The 12,226-nt window shown below is 35.2% G+C and overlaps 1 protein-coding gene across 3 annotated transcripts in view; it reads left to right on the top strand.

Moving 5' to 3' along the window:
* LOC119795022 (chitin synthase chs-2-like) overlaps positions 1-12,014 on the top strand; it is a 37,765-nt gene extending 25,751 nt beyond the window's left edge. Inside the window, exons 1-22 of one of the 3 annotated variants that reach the window (XM_038302829.1) lie at positions 2,346-2,427; positions 2,810-2,945; positions 3,132-3,320; positions 3,450-4,329; positions 4,510-4,696; positions 4,847-4,945; positions 5,158-5,319; positions 5,781-5,955; positions 6,034-6,135; positions 6,256-6,397; positions 6,489-6,689; positions 7,171-7,286; positions 7,805-7,973; positions 8,084-8,263; positions 8,355-8,633; positions 8,722-8,896; positions 8,988-9,022; positions 9,142-9,206; positions 9,377-9,487; positions 9,575-9,786; positions 9,886-9,958; positions 11,136-12,014. In XM_038302829.1, the coding sequence (XP_038158757.1) occupies positions 2,396-2,427; positions 2,810-2,945; positions 3,132-3,320; positions 3,450-4,329; positions 4,510-4,696; positions 4,847-4,945; positions 5,158-5,319; positions 5,781-5,955; positions 6,034-6,135; positions 6,256-6,397; positions 6,489-6,689; positions 7,171-7,286; positions 7,805-7,973; positions 8,084-8,263; positions 8,355-8,633; positions 8,722-8,896; positions 8,988-9,022; positions 9,142-9,206; positions 9,377-9,487; positions 9,575-9,786; positions 9,886-9,958; positions 11,136-11,282 (3,867 nt within the window). In that variant the 5' untranslated portion in view covers positions 2,346-2,395 and the 3' untranslated portion in view covers positions 11,283-12,014. Of the gene's footprint in view, positions 1-2,345; positions 2,428-2,809; positions 2,946-3,131; positions 3,321-3,449; positions 4,330-4,509; positions 4,697-4,846; positions 4,946-5,157; positions 5,320-5,780; positions 5,956-6,033; positions 6,136-6,255; positions 6,398-6,488; positions 6,690-7,170; positions 7,287-7,804; positions 7,974-8,083; positions 8,264-8,354; positions 8,634-8,721; positions 8,897-8,987; positions 9,023-9,141; positions 9,207-9,376; positions 9,488-9,574; positions 9,787-9,885; positions 9,959-11,135 lie in introns of those variants that run through there. The other 2 variants (XM_038302830.1, XM_038302833.1) reach the window with 2 other exon arrangements.
* The last annotated feature ends 212 nt before the right edge of the window (positions 12,015-12,226 follow it).

Here is a 12,226-nt window from a genome sequence, read left to right on the forward strand (position 1 = left end):
GTTCAAGTTTACTTCAAGGCTTAAAAAACAAAACCCCAACAGTAATATAGGCTGCACATCACATGTTAGAAATTTTGTTCTGTATTAGTTAAAATAAAAAACATTAAAGTATACAAAGATATACTTTCAAATCAACAATAAAATATATATTTAATGCTATTACAGAATTTAGGTGTTACTGTCCATCTTTTAACTGGAGAAAATTTTGAAATAAACTCATTTAAAACCGACACATGTCATCTTAAGGCACTTTACAGAGCAAGTCGAACATATTGGAAACGAATATTCTAACATTTAATTGAATGTTATAAGATGACTGCTCTTTTCTCTTATGCGACGTGACTTCTATTTAATGGCCTGTGGAGGAGAACACATTAGCCTATATTAAGTGTAATGGTGCGGTGGTTTCTTTAGAAGTTGTTAAACCTACTCTTAACCCTGAGGCAATGAATGCTAACGATGCAACAATGATAATGACTCGAGAGAATTCTGCAAAGCCTGAGAATGAAAACAATAAAGATCTCAGTAGCGTTTGCATATTAACCATTGTGCCATATCCAGGGTTAACGACAATTATAAACACAGAACAGACGTCAAGACATCAGTGTTAGTTTCAGATTTCACACTCAGCATTAATAATGAGTCAACTGACCTGAAAAGAAATAATGCTTGGAAAAACTCCAAATAAAACATTTCAGCTGCCCACACAGAGAAATTTAAGGCCTACTCGAGAAAAGTGTGGTGATTATTTTTATGATTACAATTACTTATGCTGTTCTATTAAATTCCTAAAAAACATTTGTTATATTGAATTTAAATGGAAAAAATACACTGCTTATAAATTCACAGATATAGTTTTAAACCCATTCTAATAAATGGTATTTATTAATACATAAATAACCCACTACATAACATATTTTATTTTAGCCTGGTATAATATTGAAGATTCTAGAATATTGGTTTTATTTTTATTTTTTTTCAATCAGCCGTAAGCAGAAATTCCTTACTAACAGAAATAAACCTAGAAAATGTCATTTTTTGTGTTATTACACTGTATAATGTGTTCTTAGTTTATTTGGTTTCTGAAGTAAATAAAATTTTATATTGTAAGATAATTTTATTCATGCTATGTGATTTAACACACAGCTTACAAATATATTCAGCTTGTACTATATTTTAACAAATGCATTCTTGGAAATGTAACATGTAGATCAATTTCACTTTCTTGCCTTAAATTTAGTTCCAACATTCATCAAAGGTTTTTTGGTAGACATTATCAATCTGGTACTGCTCCTATCAATTGTGTTAGATAAAAGGGGAGGCAAGCAATAGATACTTTTGAGCTGATTGGGTGAAGCGAAAGTCCTCACCAAAGTTTGGTTTTAGCTAATCACAGCAACAAATGAAATAGCAGCAGAGGCAACAAGGAACCATAAAATCTTATGGTCTTAATCTCTTAATGTTCCTCTTTAATGTAAAAATCTTGGATTCGGAAAAAAAACAACAACAAAAAAAAAACAGGTGACAGCAGCAGCTAATCCACTTTCTCCTAAATTGTGATGATTATTTTGGTTTTGCAGCTCTTACTTTCTTTACATTTATATGTCCAGCCTTAAACCATAGACTTGAAAAATTTAAGTGATACAACAGAAAATAATTTTTTTTTTCAATTCATAAAAATCCTTAAAAATCGGCTTGCATTTAAGTTGATCACTCTGTGCTCGATTAATAAATGAAGGTGTGATTCTGTAAGGAAGCTCAGAAGGTATAGGATCTCCAGAGCAGGGCAAAAAAACATTCACCAAAGTTCAAAATTAATATTATGGCTTATGGCATAGCACTTTAAGCTACACATTATTTAACCTGAAACAGAAACACAGCAAAACATTCAAGCAATTATATCATTTCCAGTGTATCAGTTTAATACTAAATATAAAAAGAGATATTAAAAATCATTCTAAAACAGCCTAAATATTTGACAATTGCTATTATCTAATTTTTATAACACTAGCATTAGGTTTACTGAAGGCAGTATTTTTGTTTAGGTGCTATAATGCATGAAAAGAAAAGAAAACAACACTGATGTAACAGTTTTATTGCATTTTTACCTCCAAGATGAAACGTTAGCTTCCCAAATGAGCTATAATTAAAAGATCTGCATTACAATGTATATGTCATGAATACATGGAAGAGCTTTCAGCACATTCATTTTTTGGTAGTCCTTCCCTGCTGCTATTAACTAAATTTTGAATTCACTCATGCGAACTTGCTAAACCTGAAGTACATTATTGTGGGTTGGGCTTAAAGTGTTACTGAGTCATACAGAAGTGCATAAAAGGTTGATAGAAAGGAAAAAACCACAGAGCAAATGTAGCATCCATAAGTGACTTGTGCAATGGAGAACCTGGAAAGAAATGAAGTGCTTAAGTGAGTAATAAAAAAAAAATTATTTTTCATATATGCTTTAATCATTTACCTGTATCTATATAATCAAAGGAAAATCCTTTAACAAAGACACCTGGACTTATAATTTTAACCCTCTAAACCTGTTTAATGTTTTTAACACTTTGCTGCTGCCATTAGAAATGTCTAATAAATGCAAGTTGTTCTTTTTTCATGTTGGTTTTGCACACTATGCAGAATAATTAAGATATTTTGTATATATTCAGTCTGCTACACTGAGTCAAAAAGCCATTGAATATTATACTCTCCTCTAATATTTTTAGGATTTTTTAAAATGGTTTTAGATAGAATAACTTGTTTTAGCCACTATTCTTTATCACAGTATAACATCTATCATCTATTCCAGGAGGCCATGGGACACCTGCCGTGAGGTTCCAATAATTGAAGATGAACACACACCTTGGAAGTTCCTAAAGCTTCTAAAGATTATCACTTTGGTTGCAGTAGCAATCATTGTGTTTGGACTGGCAATATGTAGCAAGGTTAGCACCTTTTTAATTGTTACTTTATGACTTTGTAATTTATTTTTATTTTTTTTTCTGGATTGAATCTCATCCTTTTTTAGATAATTGCAGATACAGTAAATATACTTAAGTGGTCACTGATGTTCAAAGGGCTTGGAATATTACAAGCAAATAAAACATGAGTCTCCATCTTCTATTTTCCAGGTTTCTTTCCTTCTCCTCATCACTTTATCCCATGAAGATACAAAGACTATCCCAGCAGAACAGAAACCTGTCACATTGTTGTGTATTGGTTGCGCTCTTATTGCACCTAGTGTACTTCTGCTCTTCAAAAGCATCTGGAAAGGATGTTATAAATCATCAAAGGTGCCGAAGAAAGCCTCTGTAGCCCTGGTGAGACTAAATCTAATGTTTTTTAACAGTGTCTTATCTCTTACAAATCTCTTAAACACATAATGATGTGGTTTATATATTTGTTTCTGTGAAATTTTTTATAACCTGTCCTTTTTCTTTGTTTCTCAGGTTTTGTTCTTCGAGCTTCTAGTTTCTGTGGGGTTGGCCATTCTTACCATCGTTGCAATGCCACACTTGGACATTGTCACCAATGTGACAATTCTTAATGGTGTGGCTGTCCTCCCTGCATTCTTTCAAGCAGTCGCTCAGTGTACTGCCAAAAAGATAAATGTCTCCCTGCTTCCCTCTATTCTCGGCGTCTTGGCTATACTCACTGCTTTCTGTGTTTTCCTTGTCCTGTACATTCTGAAAGACCTTACAGATGTGCAGACAGCAACTTGGGTGGGCCTTGCTGTTGGTGGCTGCTTCTTTGTGTCTTTTAACTGGTGGGAAAACTACTTTATGCTCATCTGTGTGAACAGCAAATCAAAGTTCCTTAAAAGTCTTTTTGAGGACTTGACCAAGTGTCAGAACATGCTGCACATCCTCTCCAGCTTACTCAGGATTGTGGTGACTGCCTGTGTGCTTGGTGCTTATGTCCCTCTGGCCAACATGGACTGGGACATTGTGACCTCCATTCCAAGCCGGGAAACAAGAATTGTAGTCATCACCATTGGAGTCCAGCTAATCTCCTCAGCACTCTGCCACTGGTTTGCTTTGGCAGCCTTCAAGATGCACGCTATAAGGAGATGCTTCATCATACCTTTGTACCTGGCTTCACTGGCTGTGATGGTGTTCTACATCGTCCCTGTGATTGTATACTTTGAGGAGTATAAATTAAGCCTGAACACAACTGAAAACATCAACTTTACAAGTTACTGCGCCGTAGCTGTGAATGGAAGAAATCTAAGTCTGATTGGTAACCTGTACCCAGAGCTGGTTTTGGATGTTACGCAAACTCTGTGCTTCCTGAACATGTCAGAGATAGTTGACATCGGCTTACTGACAGGTACGAAAAAATTGACTAACTTATTTGTTATAAAAGCAAAGTCTTCAACGGGTTTCAAAGCAAATGTAGCTCCCTAATAACCTACATATTTACAGGCCACATTGCCGTTACTAATTTGTTATCGCTGTTTATCCATTTAAGCAGTAACTTTTACTTTACATTTTCTTCTTCCCCCTTTAGGTGCAGCAGCTGCATGGTGGTTTGGCCTTGTACTGGCCACTATCCATATATGGTTCTTTAACGTCAAACGTATCCAGAAGACACAAGACTTTTTCATTCGGAGGCTCTATGAGGGGGCCTTTATTGAACAATCTTTACTCCTCAACACCAGATTCCAGATCCAGACAAAAAAAGGCATGAAGAAACAGTAAGTTGTTTTGCATATGTTGTACACCCTTTTATCTCCTTTCTTATGGAAAGTAATTGCAGTTTCAATGTAGTGTTTTTGATTTTTCTTGTTACAAAAATGCGATTTATTACAGAGGCTTGTTTCTCACATTTACAAATCTTGTTCAAGGTATAAGGAGGAAAACATCCCTGCTATGGTGTATCTCTGTGCAACAATGTGGCACGAGACCTATGAGGAGATGATGAATATAATGATTTCAATTTTCAGGTAACAGTAATTACATTAATATCTCTCTGAAAAGTCATTTATATGAAAGAAAATAGCTTTTGAACTTTAAAATGTCAACTTTATAGTTAATTAACAAATATATCTAAAACTCTTTTAAGCAAACCTTGCAGGGAAAGTAGTTTTAAGCCCAACTAATAAAAAAGATGAATTTTAGATAATGATTTATTTTGTCTTCTTTTCTACCAATGAAGACTAGACAAGTACAGACCAAAGATAGATCCAAAGTTCAATGATTTCACCTTTGAAGCCCATATCTACTTCGATGATGCCTTTGAAAGAGTTGGAAGAGACCAGGATCCAGACTTGAATCCATATGCAAAGGACCTTGTAAGGATCATCACAGAGGTTTATGGGTAAGAATCATATTAAAGTGCCCCAATTTACATTTCCTATATGTCACCAGAATTTGTAATGTGTCATTAGAATTGAATAATGACAATGTTTCCCATAAACTGACCAAATTCTTTTTGTATGTATATTTCTAGCAAGCTTGTGTAGGCCTTACAGACTCTTATTTAGTATAAAAGGCTAATGATTATGTCCAAATGTTTCTTTCTTTTAAAGTTTGTTGTTTAGATCTGCGATGCAGGCACTCTGTTTAGATAATATAAGGAGTGTTTATTTATTATTCTCTGTCTCCTTAATTAATAAAATGTTCTTCAAGCTGGATAATCATTCCGGTGATATTTATAATAAATCCTTTTTAAACCTGTTAAGTTAATGTTACTCCTTAGAACCAACAAAGACACACCTTTAGAAGTTTTAAAGGAACACTTTGTTGGTATTATAGTTTTTCATTTTCTTTTTTCATCAGCATTTTCAAGAACCTTGACAAAACATTCTTCGAAGTGCAACAACAAATCCCTGATCAGGCAATCATTGAGACACCATATGGAGCTCGACTAGTATTTGAAATGCCTCATGGGAATTACATTATAGTTCACTTCAAAGACAAAGAGAAAATCAGAAAAAAGAAAAGATGGTCTCAGGTAGGCAATAACATATGGATTATCGGAACCCTTTCACTGTGAGCCTTTCCTTTGTTAACTGTTATATGTTTTCTACAGATTATGTATCTTTACTATCTTCTGGGTTGGAAACTCATGGCCAAATATCACAGGCGCTGGAAGTTAGGATGCAATGAAAAGGACGTCATTAAGGATTTGGAGGTGAGATAGGAACTGTGTTTTTTCAGATTTTTTTCTATGCTTGAGAAAAGGATGCTAATTTTATTTTCCAACAACTGTTAATGATTATGGAATTAAATGTACAAAAACAAACTATTGCAGAGAGAGAAGCACAACACCTACCTCTTGGCTTTAGATGGGGACACAGACTTCCAACCCGCTTCAGTGATGCTGCTTATCGATCGTCTTAAAATGTATCGTGGTGTCGGAGCAGCATGTGGCAGAATTCACCCTACCGGATCAGGTCGGGACCAATGAGATCAGGGCTAATGATGCACTGTAAAAAAAAAAGAGTTATGGTGGGGTTGTCAACAATCTGTGTCTGTAATCTGTAGGTCCTGCTGTTTGGTTCCAGAAGTTTGAATATGCTGTCAGTCATTGGCTGCAGAAGACAGCTGAACATGTCTACGGCTGTGTGCTGTGCAGCCCCGGATGTTTCAGTCTATATAGAGCAGAGGCTTTGATGGATGATAATGTGATGAAAACGTATGCAACCAAATCCACAGAGCCCAGTCACTACATCCAATACGACCAAGGTAAAAAAAATTTAAATGGGCCAAAATATTTCAAATTTCTTATATTAAATAATGCAGTCATACTACAGCTTTAGGCTAGATTTAATTTTACAGTTGAAAAGTTTCCAAAAGTTGTGAGCTCTGCAAACCATGGCTGAGGCTTCTCTGTGTGTGTGTGTTCTCTACATGCAGCATATATTACACAGATTACCTCTCACAGCTCAAAAACACAAATGTTTAATCTACTTGTGTACATAATTGTCCATGATTTGGTTTACTGTGTTACCTTGTGATAGACTGTCAAAAATGTTCTGTTGGTTACAGACCTCTGTTGTATGCAACTTCCAATCAATGCTCCTGTTCAGATTAAATGGATATAGGAAATGGATGAATGCATAGATTTGATTATCTAATGCAGAAATAAATCCAAGTTTATCATTGCATAGACTTTTATGTCGTCCCTAATATTTTAACATCTAAAAACGTATAATTTTTTTTGCAGGTGAAGACCGTTGGCTGTGCACTCTGCTACTGAAACAAGGGTGGAGAGTGGAATACAATGCAGCATCTGATGCCTACACCAATGCACCGCAGGACTTTAAAGAATTATTCAACCAGGTTAGTGAAACAGCAGCAAAACATTTCTAATTTACTTCTTATACCAGGTTTATTATTTATGGCTTATCGCAGATTTAGAATTCTTTGAATTTTTATATCAAAAGAACTTTGAGTTAGAAAAATAAAATACTGTAATGGGCCATCCTTGATGTTTATTACCAGAAAGTTTTCTCTGGATTGAGTTTATATAGTAGAAGTAATGTTAAGGTGTATATTCTGCTCCTAGTTGAGGACCTAAGTGATGTTGGTGCCCAGGAAATAAAAAAAAGACTTGATAGACTTCAAATGAGACTTTCACCTCCATTCGAAATTCATCTATCTGTCAGGAAGTCAATAATAAACCTGCACAGTGTTTTCAGAGCATTAACCAAGGATATCTTGACTCTTAGCAAAGCTAGAATAGTTTAATGTTATAACTGATTTTAGAAAATCGATAAATTGTCTAAGAAAAATGCTTAATGAAGAGTAAAAAACAAATGGTACTTGAAAAATGAATGTCTTTTTTTTTTTTGATTTAGCGAAGAAGATGGGGGCCTTCTACAATGGCAAATATTATTGATCTACTCGGTTCCACCAATATTGTTTCCAAGAGGAATACATCCATGTCCAAACCTTTCATGCTCTACCTGCTCTTTATCCTGGTCTCATCCATTGTTTCTCCATCGACCATCGTTCTCATGATTGCAGGTAACTGTCAATGTTTATGTGCTGTCAGTGTCCACATGTGAAATGCTTGTACAGTAGTAATATTTAATCAGTTTAAGGATATGTCTTAAAAGTACTTCTGATGTGTCCAGGGAGCCTGGCCTTCCTCTTGGAGATACATTATGCTGCTGCTCTGGTCATAGCTGTGATACCCCCAGCCATCTACTTGGGTCTTTGCTATAAACTCAAGACAGACACCCAGATCACTATTGCAGCAGTGATGAGCGTCATATATGCGTTCCTTATGTTGGTGGTGGTCATGTCCATTATTGGTAAGTACAAATGTATGTCTAGCAAATATATGAATTTGGGTTTAGCTAATTTGCTTTTGCTTTACATTGTATATATTGTGTTTTCAAACAGGTTCAATGGTGAGGGATCAAACCATTCTGACACCCAGCAGCACTTTTATAGTGGCCATGTCCATCATTTACGTTGTCACTGCATTGATGCATCCTCAAGAATTCCTTTTAGTGTTCTATGGCCTTCTCTACATCCTCTGCATCCCCAGTGCCTACCTCCTGCTCATCATCTACGCTATGGTGAATATGAACTGTGTCTCATGGGGCACTAGAGAAGCAAAACCTGCTGCAGGGGCAGAAACAACTGGAACCAATGTCCAACAAAGTCATTCAGAAAGAGGTAGATATATTACTCTCAGAGGGCACCATAATACTAGAGTTGCTTTTTATGACAAATAAACTGATACTTTAATTCTCCTCTTTTGCAGCTAAAACCACCTGGAAGAAGTTCTGCTCATGGATGAAATGTTGTAAAAAATCCAACCAGACATCAGAAGTTGAAGAGATCAGCATAAGGCAGGAGAATTTGGATCCAGAGCCAACGACCCCAGAACCTCAACCCCAGAACACCCTTATAGATGATGTCTTGGAAAACGAACAGGAGTAGGTTTCAAACATATGAAACACAATTCAACTACAAAGTAGGAGTGAAAAGCAGTGAATGGTACTAATGATTTACATTTTTCATTTTTAGCCTAGAGGAGATAGCTTGTGACTCTCCAGTTCAATGTAAGTACAAAAAATCTATGTATTGTTATAATTTTACAGTGAAATGCTATAATGCTTGTCTAAATGTTTCAAAATCCATAATAGTTAGAAATTATTATTTCATTCCTTGTGTTGCATAGCTTGGAAAAGAAAACTAGAGAGCTTGTCCACCGACATTCAGCTACAAGAGGCTTCTCTCGATGAGGTGATTGTCTTTTTGCTTGAAAAACAGAGCCTTTAATCTTAAACAATGTGCTGACTGTTAGAAATGCATGATATCCTGTATTGAATTCTGTTTGACAACTTGTGCACCTTTTATTTATATATCCAAAAAGTTAACCCAACTTTTATTCATGGGACAATTTATTGTTGCAGGATGAGGAACAGTTTTGGAATGAGCTTATAGAAAAATACCTCAGTCCTTTGAAAGAGGACAAAGAAAAACAGGAAGAGATCAAAAATGACCTGCGGGAGCTGAGAAACAAGGTAAAGAAGAGGAACTGGAATGCCTTATATTTGAAGAAGGAAATCTGACATTTTTCTGACCCTCTTTTTATTGTTCTTGCAACACAGGTCACCTTTTCGTTCTTCTTCTTGAATGCTCTATGGCTGGTGGCCGCCTTCATCCTACAGGTCTTCGATGTCTTTGTGATCAAGATAGAAAGTGTTAACATGAATCTTGAGCCAACTGGAGGAAAATTTCAAATTGAACCACTGAGCCTCCTCTTCATCGTGGGCTTTGCTCTATCAGTTGCGATCCAGTTTTTCGGGATGTTTTACCACAGGTGAGCAATGATCACAGTTTTTTTTTTCTCCCCATTATTTGAATACACAGAGGTAAATTAAATGAAATTATCATTATTTTTTTTCTTTTGCACTTTCAGAGTTGCCACTCTCATTCATTATGTGGCATTTTTGGAAACTGACCCGAAACAACAGAAATTAGCCGAAAAAAAGGTATTTATTTCTGTTAATTTTACTCAAACAAGACAATTCTGTTGCTCATGCTTCTACTGTGCCATATAACTGACAGTTCTCCGACTGCCAATTATCAAGAGACTAAGAATCTGTGTAATATCAGCATATTTTCCATGCATGTGCAAAATTGGCTGTTTTAGCTTTGTAAAGTTATGCTAAAAAAGGTTTAAACTTCTAGCAGTACAATTTAGAACTAATTCTTTAATAGATAATAATGAATATACGAGATTAAAAACAGGTTTAAGAAGGCAGCCTAAAGTATAAAGTATATTTTCTTAAATACAATACTTTGCCATGCTTGAATGAGCATGATTATCAAACAAAATATGTTGGCTATATATCCATAACGACTTGAAAATTTGCATTTTTCAGATAATTAAAAGGAATGGAAGAGTTATTGGATGGTTTTGCACAAGTAGATACTAAAAAACTCATAATGTATACTGATCATTTTTAGCTTTAAATAATATTATTATGCGTTTCTTTAATAAAAATCTTCTGCAAGGCCATTTCACTGGATTCATGCATGTGTGAGTCATCCTCACACATGCATGCAAATTTAACTGACTGAGCAGCAGTGCCTCTGTCATGAAAAAACATGTTGCCAGTGTAGGTCCATATAGACATGTCACTACCTGAACCCTCCAGGACGCACCTACCCTATCTGTGTCAGACCTAGCCAGTAAACAACACACCCAAGCATAGATATGAGGCTGAGTGGGATTATGTCTGTTCAAATATGAGATGGCGTGGCTCTTTTTACACATACTCTAAACAGTGCTGGCTACAGCATCTCTTTCTAGTCAAGGGACTCCAAAGCACTATACCCCACATTCAGTCATTCACCCATTAGCACGCATATTTACAAACTGATGTAGGCGATCTAAATTGTAACCTCAGCTGCACTGGGGCATGCTGAAATAAACAAGGCTGCTAAAAACCTACACATGCATGAGGAGAACATGCAATTTCCACACAGAAAGATCCTAAGCCAGGATATAAATATAAAGTAAATATTACAGTAAAATCAGAGGTATTTTAGAATCGAGTTCCAACAAAAAAATGTGAGGAAAATCAATACCATGAGTAGTTGAATGTTTTTCAAGATGTTGTAGCACCTTTATCAATTAATGTTCCTTTGATCTCCTTCCTGAAGGACTTGACATGCAGTGCGAGTTCAGAGTCAGGCTTGACCAACAGCGTTGATCTGAGCAACATCACAGATGAAATTCAAGAGGAAACATGGAACAGTGACACTGATTTTTCAGAACTGGACTTTGGAGAACAAAATGAGGAGCTTTAGGCTTGAAGGAAAACAGTCTCTGGACGAACATACTTTTTGCACTATGATGTTACCTGTTCAATAGAACATTTTTAATGTTAAAACAAATGTAGCCAACCTTGTTACTGTTAATAACAGATTTTTTGCAAAGGTGTGGCATTTTTTAATATTGTCACTTTTTGTGTTTAATTTGTTTGTATTATATTATATGTAAATATTGCCTTAGAATTATAAATTAACTTATATTTTTAACTAGAATGTTGAGGAATTAAGGAAGTTCATCTATTAATAGAAACTAACGATTTAATACAACTTATGTTTAATTTATGCTATGCATCTGTAATTTCTCTATGATTTATGGTTTATTGTAGTACACTGGTCTCATAATTTACGGTTAATGCTATTCTAATATCAGGAGAGGCATAACACGTAGCAATCAAAACTCATGTATGAAGAAGTCACTTTCTAAATTACCATTTAGGCTATTGATACCTCACTTACATCCTCCACCTATGCATATTAAGTGTATAGCATTGTACCTTTTTGTTGTTTAGAGCATATACATGTTCTGTATTTGTGCAATTCTTTAAAAAAATGTTTTTTTATTATTGAGAGGATTTTACAGTGTGTAAATTATATTGAAATGGATCCTTGCATTATGATACCTACATTTTTCCATTTCTGGTTCGTGATTAATCAGTGTTTTTACTTTTAATTATTTATCATTAATAAAACTTTGTTGGTCACTTTTAACCCATCTGGCCACTTATATTAATTAACTTCCAACTAGTTGGTAGAGATGCATACATCCATTTTCCTCCCGATCCAATCCGATACTGATAGATGGGGTAAACTTATTTGGCGATATCGGATACTGATCAGATACTACTGTTGAATAAATTAACCGTACATCATCATACAAGACATAAACATTGCCAAAATAGGTAACAAATTAACATAGATAT

The sequence above is a fragment of the Cyprinodon tularosa genome, unplaced genomic scaffold (assembly GCF_016077235.1).
Source record: "Cyprinodon tularosa strain WSP-4 unplaced genomic scaffold, ASM1607723v1 ctg5, whole genome shotgun sequence".
Classification (NCBI taxonomy): domain Eukaryota; kingdom Metazoa; phylum Chordata; class Actinopteri; order Cyprinodontiformes; family Cyprinodontidae; genus Cyprinodon; species Cyprinodon tularosa.